A 14,803-nucleotide genomic window follows, 5' to 3' on the forward strand; every position below is an offset into this window, starting at 1 on the left:
AAAAGAATAATAAATACATTTAAAAAAAAGACCCGGCCCCGGGCCCCTTTAGGATCCTTCCTTGTCTCACAAACACGTTTGAGCTCAGCCCCTGTTCATTATTATTATTATAATAAAATGTTTTGTCATTTAGCAGACGTTCTTATCCAGAGCGATTTACAGGAGCAATTAGGGTTAAGTGTCTTGCTCAAGGGCACATAGACACATTTTTCATCATGTCGGCTCGGGGATTCGAACCAGCAACCTTTCGGTTACTGGCCCAACGCTCTTAACCGCTAGGCAATGTTTTTATAGGGGTTAGAAGTCCAAATCGTGCCAGTGCAGCGGTGGGACTCATTGGGTTAATCCACTCACTTTGACAGTTGATGTCTAAAAACATTGAAGTATTTTGTGGAGGCGTTAGTCAGAAAATAATATTTATCTGAAAATAATGAGGCAGAGATTGCTTCCATCTGATCATCATGACATTTCTATGAATGATGATGCTGATTGAGCCTACAAATCCCCTCCTTATGTTTTCTGCTTTACCTGGCAAGCAACAAGAGAACAGAAGAATATTTAACTGCTCAAGATAGCAAGGTTGAATAGCAAACACCCGGTCTCTCATTATTACATTTTGTCTCCAATTCTGTTTGACAGCTAAAAAACAAAGCATAAGCCATGTCTAGACATGGTGACTAATTGGTCTACTGGTACATTTTCCAAAATCGCCTTATTATCTATAATTTACGCCTTACAATTACAATCTGTGAGAATAGGCACCTTTTCATGCCACACAATACAAAGTGCTTAATATGAAGACCCTTTTGTATTTGAGCAAGGCAGCATTATGATGTCTAGACAGCCATCTTTAGCTGACAAATCCACAACCTATTCATTTGAATACACAAATCTCTGCTCTGAGCTTTCATTTTTGCATTTCAGAGAAGACTATGCGAAAAGTCTCACACCAATGGAAATAATGGCATCTGTTATGCTTCCTGTGGATACTGAAATAGCTCTTGTGTTTGTGATTATTGCTCTGTATTTTAGAACGGTGATGCCAGCACAAATGCCTCACGCGCACACAAAGTACCAGACTCAAATCATATTAGTCTGCGTCAGAGGAGACAGAGTGGGGCTGCTAGGGGCCCGATGTCCTCCACTGACTATTTTAGCCTGGGCTGGCTGGGACCCTGTCTTTTGCCTGTCACTGGTCTCAGGCACTTTTATTGGTGCATTACTGTCACCCAGATAAATGGCAGTAATGGAGATATTCTACTCTGCCACAATAACCAGGGAACAGGGGCCACTGTGCCCACATAACTGTCACTAGGAATATACAGTATATTCTATTCCGCCCAGATACACCATCACTGGGAGGGGAAAGCTTTCCAAACAGAGGTTTGAGTGTCACTCACAACAGCTATGTCGGAACAAAATGTATTTGACTCTTGCTCTAACCCTATAAAATAACACCCTTTCAAATGACAACCATTGTTCAGATATACAGTGGGGGAAAAAATTATTTAGTCAGCCACCAATTGTGCAAGTTCTCCCACTTAAAAAGATGAGAGAGGCCTGTAATTTTCATCATAGGTACACGTCAACTATGACAGACAAAATGAGGAAAAAAAATCCAGAAAATCAGGATTTTTAATGAATTTATTTGCAAATTATGGTGGAAAATAAGTATTTGGTCAATAACAAAAGTTTCTCAATACTTTGTTATATACCCTTTGTTGGCAATGACACAGGTCAAACGTTTTCTGTAAGTCTTCACAAGGTTTTCACACACTGTTGCTGGTATTTTGGCCCATTCCTCCATGCAGATCTCCTCTAGAGCAGTGATGTTTTGGGGCTGTCGCTGGGCAACACGGACTTTCAACTCCCTCCAAAGATTTTCTATGGGGTTGAGATCTGGAGACTGGCTAGGCCACTCCAGGACCTTGAAATGCTTCTTACGAAGCCACTCCTTCGTTGCCCGGGCGGTGTGTTTGGGATCATTGTCATGCTGAAAGACCCAGCCACGTTTCATCTTCAATGCCCTTGCTGATGGAAGGAGGTTTTCACTCAAAATTTCACGATATATGGCCCCATTCATTCTTTCCTTTACACGGATCAGTCGTCCTGGTCCCTTTGCAGAAAAACAGCCCCAAAGCATGATGTTTCCACCCCCATGCTTCACAGTAGGTATGGTGTTCTTTGGATGCAACTCAGCATTCTTTGTCCTCCAAACACAACAAGTTGAGTTTTTACCAAAAAGTTATATTTTGGTTTCATCTGACCATATGACATTCTCCCAATCCTCTTCTGGATCATCCAAATGCACTCTAGCAAACTTCAGACGGGCCTGGACATGTACTGGCTTAAGCAGGGGGACACGTCTGGCACAGCATGATTTGAGTCCCTGGCGGCGTAGTGTGTTACTGATGGTAGACTTTGTTACTTTGGTCCCAGCTCTCTGCAGGTCATTCACTAGGTCCCCCCGTGAGGTTCTGGGATTTTTGCTCACCGTTCTTGTGATCATTTTGACCCCACGGGGTGAGATCTTGCGTGGAGCCCCAGATCGAGGGAGATTATCAGTGGTCTTGTATGTCTTCCATTTCCTAATAATTGCTCCCACAGTTGATTTCTTCAAACCAAGCTGCTTACCTATTGCAGATTCAGTCTTCCCAGCCTGGTGCAGGTCTACAATTTTGTTTCTGGTGTCCTTTGACAGCTCTTTGGTCTTGGCCATAGTGGAGTTTGGAGTGTGACTGTTTGAGGTTGTGGACAGGTGTCTTTTATACTGATAACAAGTTCAAACAGGTGCCATTAATACAGGTAACGAGTGGAGGACAGAGGAGCCTCTTAAAGAAGAAGTTACAGGTCTGTGAGAGCCAGAAATCTTGCTTGTTTGTAGGTGACCAAATACTTATTTTCCACCATAATTTGCAAATAAATTCATTAAAAATCCTACAATGTGATTTTTCTGGATTTTTTTTCCTCAATTTGTCTGTCATAGTTGACGTGTACCTATAATGAAAATTACAGGCCTCTCATCTTTTTAAGTGGGAGAACTTGCACAATTGGTGGATGACTAAATACTTTTTTCCCCCACTGTAAAAACAGGTGTTAAAAAACAATTCCACCCAAGTCCAATACTGGGCCTGCTCCTCCACTGTCAGATATTACTGTTTTACCGCTGAGCAGGAGGACCCTGGGCACAGTAGGCTAAATCAGAGCTCCCAAGGTGATATAAATGCGCCCGTCAGCCCTCACAAACCGCCCATCTAATCCAATGGACAGGCATGACTGCCCAAGCCCCCTCTCCATCTATGAAGACAAGGACCACTGTCAGAGCAGGTGATGAGGTGATCTCTCTCCTACAGAACCTCCAAAGGAGAAAGATAGAGAGACAGGAGAGAGAGAGAAGATATCATCTGAGGTGTTGATAACAACACCAAGTGATAGAGTCAAAGCAGATCCATTTTTGGGTGTGGAAAAAAAACGATCACCTCCTGATCTTAACTGTCCCCATAAACCACAGACAAAGCAACCATCCGATCATAATATCATCATGAGCATTGCACTGTGTGCCCAGCCACCATGGAGACCATCTGTGCCGCTCTGCTTTTTATACATTGAAATTAAAGGCTTTCTGAAGTGACATTTAGAAGGTTTCCATCCAACCTTTCCATGCGGATGAATTACCCGACACATAAAAAAAGTCACTACAGTGCTGATGGAAACAGGAAATGTCGGTTCAAACTTCTAGATGTTGACAGACAATTTGTTCGTGTCACGATCGTTCATAGACGGGACGGACCAAGACGCAGCGTGAAATGCATCCATGTTTATTGAACTGAATAAACATACAAAAACAACTAAACGTGACGTCGGAAGGCTATACACACAAGCCAAACTCACCGAGCACAAAACAAAAACCCACAACACAGGCAGGAAAACTGGCTGTCTAAGTATGATCCCCAATCAGAGACAACGAGCGACAGCTGCCTCTGATTGGGAACCACACCCGGCCAAACATAGAAATACAAACATAGATATTCACAACCTGACCAAACTAGCTAGAGTTATATAGGCCAGGGCGTGACAGTACCCCCCCCCAAAGGTGCGGACTCCGGCCGCACAAACTTGACTGAATAGGGGAGGGTCCGGGTGGGCTTCCAGCCTCGGTGGCGGCTCCGGCTCCGGAGTGGAGCCGCTGACCGGAGCTGGATCAGGCACCGGTGGAGCGGACCGCTCTGGCTCCAGCGTGGAGCCGCTGACCGGAGCTGGATCAGGCACCAGTGGAGCGGACTGCTCTGGCTCCGGAGTGGAGCCGCTGACCAGTGCCGAACCAGGCACCGGTGGAACGGGCACGGGCCGTGCCGGACTGGCGACGCGCCCCATTGGCTTGGTGCGAGGAGCAGGAACAGGCTGGGCCGGACTGGCGACGTGCACCACTGGCTTGGTGCGAGGAGCAGGAACAGGCCGGGCCAGACTAGCGACGCGCACCACTGGCTTGGTGCGAGGAGCAGGAACAGGCTGGGCCGGACTGTGGACGGGCACCACTGGCTTGGTGCGAGGAGCAGGAACAGGCCGGGCCGGACTAGGAACACGCACCACTGGCTTGGTGCGGGGAGCAGGAACAGGCCGAGCCAGACTGGGAACACGCACCCCTGGCTTGGTGCGGTGAGCAGGAACAGGCCGGGCCAGACTGGGAACACGCACCCCTGGCTTGGTGCGGGGAGCAGGAACAGGCCGGGCCAGACTAGCGACGCGCACCACTGGCTTGGTGCGAGGAGCAGGAACAGGCCGGGCCGGACTGTGGAAGGGCACCACTGGCTTGGTGCGAGGAGCAGGAACAGGCCGGGCCGGACTAGGAACACGCACCACTGGCTTGGTGCGGGGAGCAGGAACAGGCCGAGCCAGACTGGGAACACGCACCCCTGGCTTGGTGCGGTGAGCAGGAACAGGCCGGGCCAGACTGGGAACACGCACCCCTGGCTTGGTGCGGGGAGCAGGAACAGGCCGGGCCAGACTGGGAACACGCACCACTGGCTTGGTGTGGAGAGCAGGTACGGGGCGTACCGGACTGGGAACCGGCGCTGGAGGTCTATGACGGTCTCCGTCCTTTACACTCCGCGCCCCGTCCTCCTCCAGTGAGGACTCCTCCTTGAGTCCCCACGAGTGCAGTGGTCGAGGCTCCTCTCTGTCGCTCCCCGACCACCCTTTTAGCCCCCCCCAAAAAAAAATATTGGGGCTGTCTCTCCACCCTGATCCCTTTCTGGGCCTCCATCTGCCTTGCCAGATCCTCTCTTATCTCCCGCCAGGTCCATCCTCTCTGCTCCTCCTGGGCACGCTGCTTGGTCCATTGGAGGTGGGTTTTTCTGTCACGCGACGTGTATGTGGTCAGTGAAGTCAAACGCAGGACACAGAGCGGCTGGCAACGTACTTTTACTGAACACAGTAAATAGAGTACAAAAACAACAAACCTCCAAACAGGGAGGAAAACACAATAACCCGTACACCAAAGCAACTGCTGGAATGACAAAGAACAATCACACACAATAACCATTGAGAGACAGGGGTTAATATAGGGAATACAATACAACATAATGGGAAACAGGTGTACACAATAAAGACTAAACAAGACAAACACCGAAACATCGATCGGCAGTAGCTAGTACTCCGGGGACGACGAACGCCGAAGCCTGCCCGAGCAAGGAGGAGCAGCCTCGGCTGAATCCGTGACAGTTCGACATGGTAAAATGTATTATGAGATAAATTGCAGTGGAAATGCCTTAATTCGCAAATATTGCTATAATAACCATAATATCAACAACAACAAAAATGTAGTCACGCAATGATATGTTAAGTTGTAGGCCTACCTCCATGAGGTGGAAAAGCATGAAGAGTTTATAGGCAGATTAAACAAGTTATGATGAACTTCAGATGAAAGGACAGTTGCTTTGTAGTCATGCTAATTTCCAATAGGCTAAATATCGAGGGTAGGCTATTTTTTAATGCTGGTGACATGATCGGTGCTTGGCTGCCAATTATCAAATAAAATGATCTTGCTCTTATCCATATCTCATCGTATAACCTGTCCACTTTATCAGCAAACTGTTATCTAGAGAGCATGTGTGTAGAGAGCAGATTGGGCAAGTTACTATTAACCACAACAGTTTTTGTGACAAAACCATCGGTAGAGTTGAAAATGCGACGGAACCATTTTAACGGCACATGGGAACTTTTTTCCCGCAACAAGTCAGTTTGTTGGAAACACAAACTCTGTTGGGAAAATGTTTTTATGCAGATTTTAGAGTATTTACATTAAAATCTGTCACCAAATGGATGGAAACCTAGCTAATGACAGGATGGTTTGATGAAAAGCTTAAGGTAAATGGATGAGATAAATAGACACAGTATCCTTGGCTGTTAATGTAGTTAATTACTGTTTTAAGAATATGGTTACTGTTAACCATAAACCGACATCTACCATGACAGAGTAATTCACTAACTCTACAGGTTTTCATGAAATGTTCTGTCTATGTGTGCTTGGATATAATCTCTGCTCTTGTATATTCTAAAGAGAAACACAGTAGGTCTATGAATGTGCTGAGGCTGGGATGGAAGTGATAATTCCTCCCTCTCCGACTGTGTGTCTCATTCAGTGTGGGAAAGGCTGAAATTATTACCGGCTTGCCTCGCTAGCTCTCTCTTTAATTACTGATATTGTGCAGATGCAAATTTTGGATGATGGAATGTGTAATTTAAATCTGATGAATTGCAAAGTTCTTGACAGGATGCTTGTTAATAAGATGAGGAATTCTCTTAAGGCCCTCTCTTTGTCTGGGTGGAAAATGTGTTGCAATCAATGGGAATCATATCCAAATCGTAGTGGCTATGGTTATGCAAATTAATATCTACAAAAAGCTTGAGTGGTAGGATCTGTAAAATCGTTGATATGTTTGTTCGATTGCTCTCAACAGTGAGCATGAATTCTGCTTCACTCATCGAAATGTATATGGCGGTAATGAGGGCATACTGTGTGTGTGCATACAGGGTGTGTGTGTGTGTGTGTGTGTGTGTGTGTGTGTGTGTGTGTGTGTGTGTATATATGCTCTATCGATTGAATTGTGAGCTCATTGCCACTCTGATCACTGGTTGTGGAGGCTCCAGGGCCACATCATTAATTAGTGCTGGTATAATCTGTGCCCCATGCTGAACTCCGCAGGGATTCCAGGGCTAGTGCAGCTGCCACCAAATTAATGTCAATGTATTTGGATGTAAATGAGCGTCTCTTATTTTTGTACTGCTCTCACAGACAGCAGTGGCTCTAATGCTCATTTCACTGCCAGTCAAGAAGTAAAGCTACACTGATTGCATAACCCATGGCACAACTATTTTGGTAACTACATAAGTAGAAACACACTCTATACAAAACATTTAGCATCATACGAATATGGAACAGACTTTGACCGTGAACAGACTTTGACGTGACAACAGATGGGTTACAAGTCTACCGTGTGCTAATGAATCCATCCAGATAATGTAGCTTGATGGTAGCTCTCTGTGTGAGGGCTACCCCTCCCCTTCTCCTCCTCTCCTCTGCTGATCGTACCAATGGGATCAATAGCAGCATGATGAATGTGAACTTTCCAGGGTTAATTCAACTGGAAGAATATTTTTAATGGAAATACAAGGAAATGGACTGGCTGCATTTACCATGCATGTCAGTGTCCCCACTGAATAATGAATCTCTCCATCTCCTCTCCTCTAGTTTGTCCCTCATTTCAGCCCCTCACTCATCACTCCATCCTGATCGGGACACCTCTGCACACAACATCATTGGACGTTTTAGTTATGTCATATTATTTTATTTAAATATTAGTTCAGATGCATTGCCTGCAGGATGGTGCTAGGGGGTGATTCCAGGATTTGCTTTTACAGGTGCAATGTGATCTGTTTTTGTTATCTGTTTTTTTATCAGCAGATGAGATGCTGTTGGCCGTCCATCGCTGGTGAAAAAATGTAGCTAACAGAGGTCATGTTTATTGCATGGCTGAGCTCACTGGCCCAGCTGATCTGATTACTCAGCCCATCTCGCTCACTGACCTTTCATCTCCTCTGTACAGGGAGAACTCCTGCACCTCACCAGCACTTTCATCACACTCTCTCTTTCTCAAACTGCCAAACTGACAAGACGCCATGGGAAAATGCCCTGGCTTAGTCATCATAGCTATTAATATTAATACATTATTATTCGCTTTTCTTTAGCTTTATAGATTGCCTAGCTAAGAGCTAAATTCAGACTTATAGTCAGTCTGCAAAGCCGTGTCATTATCAATCTAATCTCCTTCCATGACTTGCAGAGTGGACCACTTTTCCATTACTGGGAGCTTGCAGAGTGCACTCATACTCTGTGACATTATGATTAATATTTGACTGGAACTGTCCCTGGACTCCTGTCTCTCCCTCCCCCTGAGGGGCCTGTATTGATAAATGAAGAGCACTAAGTTCAGCTTGTTTGATCTGCCCAGTCAAAGCTATACAATAGAGAACGGTTGCATCCCAATTCATCTGTCTCATCTATCTATCTCTCACCCAATGTCGTTTGTCACGTCCCCAGCAAACCAGGCCAGTGTTTCTTTTTACTGCCTTATTTCACTGTAATAAATCATGGTGACCAGTAAGCAAAAGTTTATCTGTAATCACAATACCATTGTATGGACACCTGTTTAAGGGTATCACTATGCACAGTATACACAAACTGTATTCATTTCAATAAATAAAGCACCTTATCACTGGCACCGTCAACCCTGGATAAAATATGTTTTAAACATGTTAGAGAGGTACACTCAACAAACAATGTGACTTTTAGACAGTTTGCTTTCTCTACGTACACTACTAAACCCCAGTAAACAATGAGTGACATTCAGCCCTGACCTTTAAAGGGAGCGCACGTGGAGCCATTGTTAACCATCTTCCCTAAAGTTTAGCAGCAGCTGTTGACCTGGCGTGCTCCGCTCCAAACAATCGTCTCTGGAGTTGTGACATTCAACAGCACAGAGCAGCTAACGCAGCTATGAACACTCTGACACTAGCCTGACATTTCCTCACACCAATACAAGCTGTCAGAGATGGCCCTCGTCTGCACACTAATGCCCATGGACAGCATTTGAACTCAAAATGCCTGAGCCGCAGGTGCATAATACTATGACAGAGAGTTAAACGCATGCATTGTGCAGGGTTAAAAATATTAACTACCTGTAAGGCCTACACTGTACGTTTGTGTCTGACATGCTGGTTTGTTGCTAGTACGGAGCATTGTCCAAAAACATGACTGTTATTGGTTAGCCATAATCATCTGTCATTCGTTACCGCAACATGTGAATCCCAATGAAGCACAGCAGAGACGAATATAACGCACACGACTAAATCATGTTTCATTGCTGACCATTATAATGAGGGCTGAGGTGTTGAGAGCGCTTGTGTCAGAATGAGAGGATCTAACCATTATAGTTCAGTCCATGCACATAATATGCAGAGAGCAGCGGTCAGGCCATTCTAATGATGTCTCCAGCTAGTGACCTTTCTCCGCGGGTGTCTGAGACGTGAGGAAGTGTCCCTGCTATCATGTTGCTGTGATGTATGGTGAGGAGCTGCTCTGACTTATGACTTATTGCCCTTCACTCATGTTACACAGTGCCTGTTAGTCAGGTACTGCCCCTTCATTTAACGGATGTATCCGAGTGACACTGGTACAATATGGCCTCTCTAGCATCTCTTACTCTGCCGGCCTATTAATTATGGCTGGTTTGGAGCTTGATTTCCTGTTTCATTGTTTTGGATGGATAAATGCTCCTTGAGTTAGGTTTGGAAACCTAATGTTTGCGGGTGAGTGTGTTTAAGTGTGCGTGCAGGAGAGTGAGAGTGTGCGCTGTTATCAGTGTGTGTGTGTTACTCTCTGTATTGCAGTTCTCACAGTTCTGTTTCTTTGCCATTTCTCATTCATTCTCTTTCAGGGCTCTTGTTCAGTATTCTAACAGGACACATGGACCAATGCATGTTGTGTGTTCTTTGGAAAGATGTGCTTCAACAGCAGAAGATGTATTCCAGGGAATAAAACCTTATATTTGCATAAATAGAAAGCAAAAGAGACCAGAGATTTGACTAATTAAATTAGTGTTAAATTAGTGTTAATCTTTCATCTTTAACACTCACCTCTCAGTTGTACATCACCAAACATGTCTTGTTGGAAGCTCTTCATTACTACACTTCTGCCTGTGTCACCAAGCCCTGACAGATATAACAGATAGCCACACAGAGGTGTGGAATCTGGAATATTTTGTAAAGAGTTAAAAGAATATGCGGTTCTGTGGCAGAGTGTTTTTTGTGTGAAAGGGGAGTAATAAGAGCAAGGTGGCCAGGGTGATTAATGCGCTATCGATCCACTCTCCTCTCCTCTCAAAGGCGAGGAGTCTCTAAGCAATCTACAGGTCAATTTACAGTTCTCCTCCACAAGGTCTCCCAAAGGGTCAGAGTCCATCGGCTTGGATGACACACCGCGCTGCACACAGAATGAAAACATGCCAATCTGATTTATCTGCCAGCCAGGCGCCACAGTCGCACCTCTGCACCTTTCTATTTCAGTCCTCCTCCACTGACCTGGGACCAGTGAGTGGAATAAACGCTTTGGGAGACACTTAAAGGGAGTTTGTTCGGCCGGTTCATAATTTACAGTTCACTCATCACCTTCGGTTCTCAAACCATTCTACTCTCTCATGGGCTCTATACAAATCTATGTACAAATGCCTACAGCTGCTTTTCAAATGGCAACAAACAATAATGCGGATCAACATCAACAACGAGTGGCGCAGTGGTCTAAGGCACTGCATCGCAGTGCTAGCTGTGCCACTAGAGATCCTGGTTCCAATCCAGGCTCTGTCGTAGCCGGCCGCGACCGGGAGACCCATGGGGCGGCGCACAATTGGCCCAGCGTCGTCCAGTAGGGGAGGGAATGGCCGGCAGGGATGTAGCTCTGTTGGTAGAGCATGGCGTTTCAACGCCAGGGTTCTGGGTTCGATTCCCAAGGGGGGTTAGTATGAAAAATAAAAAAGAATGTATGCACTCACTAACTGTAAGTCGCTCTGGATAAGAGCGTCTGCTAAATGACTAAAATGTAAATGTAATGAAGTCGAAGTGTGACTGTGGACTAATACAATTATGAAAGGTTAGATCATGGAGGCATTAGATTAGATGTGGAGAAAGGCACAGGACACACAGAGCCAACCGCTTAGCCACTACGTTGGGGACAGCAAAGCCATTACAATCTTAAAAGGCCAAGCAAAATGTTGCCTTGTGAATATCCACCAATTCAGAACCTGTGTCCATGACAAAGAATATTTCTTCAAAATCTCCCTATTGTCTTGTCCTTTACATCCTATTCCTTCTTCCACCTCTATCCAACGAAGGGAACGGAATGTATTATTTTCTCTCCATCGTTCTATTCTCTCTCAGAAGAGACAAACTGTCAATCTAGGGGTTGATGTAAGCAGGGTTTAGGCAGAGGGACTATGAGAAGTCTACATCTTGCATTTTAATCAACACCAGCCCATTTCAAATTAAAGGGGAGGCAGCAATGAAATGGAGACTCAAGTTATGGAGTTTCTACCGCTGCTTGATGCACTTTTGGATCAATAAACAATTGTAAATTGTTATAGTCAGCAAAGAGGTGGTTGTAAAATGCTAAGTTCAGATGGCATCCAATGACCTATACTATGAGGTGGTTGCCCAACAATATGTCTGATGTAATGGTGTGAGGTACTGAGTTGTTATTCCCAAACCACCCTGCACCACACGCATGCAAGGTGAACAGTATACTGCACCAACATGGGCATTAGTAACCACCGAAATGCTAGTAAAAAAATACATAAAAAAATATATATATTTCTAACACATAGCCTACAGTATAGGGAATCTGCAAAGAGAAGGCTTGGCATGGCTCATGTAGCATCGCACAGCAGCTGAGGGTGTGTCTTAATTACCACAATCAGTGTAATGATAACTAATTAGCCAATTCAAATTAGTTCCTGTAATTTAAAGTCTATCATTGAGATTAACTATTAGATTCATCATTACTGTAAAGGTTGCTGTTGTCATTTCTAAAATGTAATCTAAGCGCTATCTCCAGCAGATGCAGCAGTGTTGGCCAATAATGACATTTTTCACATAATTTAAATAAACAGCTCATTACACTAAAATTAATTGATTTAGCACAATGGAATTATGGGTCGTACCAACAGGGGAGAAAGGAAACCGACAGATAATCAAACCTAGACAGGAGGCTCAATTTTATTTAATACATGGAGATCAAAGATAAAAAGTCTAACTACTTTTAAACGTCACGTCAAGTGCTTATCGGGTAAACATTTTGTGGTACTGATTTCTATCGACCTTTGCCCTATGTAGATGGTCAACAGTATATAATATTTAACAGTTGTGTTGGAGAAACCAAAGGCTTTAATGATCTCATTCATTATTCAGTGGTGTTCGTATCAGATGGTTCAGCTGAAAAAGAGAGAGGGGCTGTTTACTAAGCCTTGTCACAACAACACGTTGCCTCTCAATGGTCATCATTAAGCCTCTCTATGAGGAGATTGGACCCATAACATAGAGCCACTTGGTAAGCTACACTGGCGGCACGTATACAGACCGTATACCTCCCATTACGGTTAAGACCTTAGGATCTGTAATGCATTGACGAGTAGAATTATAATGAAAAGGCGTGACCAAACAGTCATCATATTGTCTAGTGGAGGTATTAGTAGTGGTTATATCGGATAATAGAGGTCAGTAGGTTTACAGGTAAATATCATATGCCCTTAAGGTTGGATTAATATAGAGAATGATCATAACATTTCAAGAAGATCCATGAAGACGTAAATAGACAAGACAGTACATCAAGCAAGAAGTTCATTACCATGTATTTCATAACATTATCCCTATCTGTTAAATAATATGTCATACATTATATGCCATCTTTAAATGTGGCGAGGAATATTAACAGACCTTAGAGATAACAAAATAACATTTACAGAGAGCATACACTATATCAAATGTTTCCTCAATCCATACAACAGGTAGTATGAGACTCCCCAGGTACACACGCTGGTTAATCCCATCATGAGAAGCCTTTACCTTGTTATAACCAGTCCCAGTCCCAGTGCAGCCTGGTGAGTGGAGGCTATTGTGTGTCTTAGCACTGCTAGCTGATTCTCTGGGAGATATTCTTCATGTCTGTCAGTACCATTGTTCTGTAACTGCGCTCCAGACCCTCCATGTACTCCAGGTAATTACTCACTCTGAAGCCTTGGATGGGCTCCTCCTGATGGGAACCAAGGGGAGAGAAGAGAACACAACAACTCTGGTTAGGCTCCTAGCCCAGTCCTTTATGGGCTGTGTGTGTGTGTGTGTGTGTGTGTGTGTGTGTGTGTGTGTGTGTGTGTGTGTGTGTGTGTGTGTGTGTGTGTTAAAGGGGGTGGCATAGCAATATACAACCAACAACAACATGGACTTTAACAACCTGTAATAGTGCAGCCAGTATGTGTATGGCCTAATTACAACTTAACAACCCCAATTGGATCGTGGCCAAAATGCTAGGGACAAAATAACATTTAATTAGGTAATTTGTACTGTCAGCAACTTAATTTAAAGTGTTATAATTACTCTCGGAGTGATACGTCATTTATGTTGATTCTCAAGTTCACAGACAATGAAAATGAAAAACAGAGCAAATAAACTTTGATGGGTTCCCTGGAAACTCGATGTGTGCAGTGCAAGTGTATTCTGTTTGCTACCTACAGAACACAGCACCCAAAGGGCAGGTTGGCATTTATTGTCATGAATCTTGCCCTGGAGGCAGCTCTGCAGGGGTCACTAGCTAGCACAGCCAGAAAGTCATAAAATCTGATTTTAAACCTAACCTTAACCACACTGCTAACCCTAATGCCTAACCTTAAATTATGATCAAAAAGCTAATTCTATTTTCCTGAATTTTTACAATATAGCCCCAAAAGCCAATGACACAGAACAACCCTGAGCAAACAATTGCAAAGCTAATTTCACATCCTTATATTCATGCTTTAAATGATGTAGAGAGGTACAGGTACAAGGTCTGTGTGTTTGAGTACATTGCCAGATATAAGGCAGACCTGTTATCTATGTTCGGGAGCACATTCACTTAAATCACCCCGTCAAAACATGAGAGTTCCATCATGACAAATGTGAGATTAGCATGAAGAACATCCTACTTAATGGAGTGACATTTCTTCCTGTTTCTTTCTCTGTAGTTGATAATGGCAATCTTTGTTTGAAAATCCATCAAAATGACTAATGCAATTTCCCTTTATCACTTACCACCCGCACATTGACTCTGTACTGGTACCCTGCCTCCCTACTGTTATTTTATTTTACTGCTGCTCTTTAATTATTTTCATTTTTTAACATCTATTTTTTACTTAACACTTATTTTGCATTGTTGGTTAAGGGTTTGTACAGTGAGGGAAAAAAGTAGTTGATCCCCTGCTGATTTTGTACGTTTGCCCACTGACAAAGACATGATCAGTCTATCATTTTAATGGTAGGTTTATTTGAACAGTGAGAGACAGAATAACAACAAAAAAATCCAGAAAAACGCATGTAAAAAATGTTATAAATTGATTTGCATTTAAATGAGGGAAATAAGTATTTGACCCCTCTGCAAAACATGACTTAGTACTTGGTGGCAAAACCCTTGTTGGCAATCACAGAGGTCAGACGTTTCTTGTAGTTG

The 14,803-nt window shown here is 44.0% G+C and overlaps 1 protein-coding gene across 1 annotated transcript in view; it reads right to left on the reverse strand.

Annotated features, from left to right (window-relative positions):
• Positions 1-12,940: 12,940 nt before the first annotated feature.
• Positions 12,941-14,803, reverse strand: part of tbc1d32 (TBC1 domain family, member 32) — a 56,935-nt gene continuing 55,072 nt past the window's right edge. The window contains exon 34 of the mRNA XM_084149346.1: positions 12,941-13,357. Coding sequence (XP_084005472.1) covers positions 13,238-13,357 — 120 coding nt within the window. The 3' untranslated portion in view covers positions 12,941-13,237. The remainder of the gene's footprint in view (positions 13,358-14,803) is intronic.

Source organism: Coregonus lavaretus (assembly GCF_964263955.1).
Source record: "Coregonus lavaretus genome assembly, chromosome: 31".
NCBI classification, from domain to species: domain Eukaryota; kingdom Metazoa; phylum Chordata; class Actinopteri; order Salmoniformes; family Salmonidae; genus Coregonus; species Coregonus lavaretus.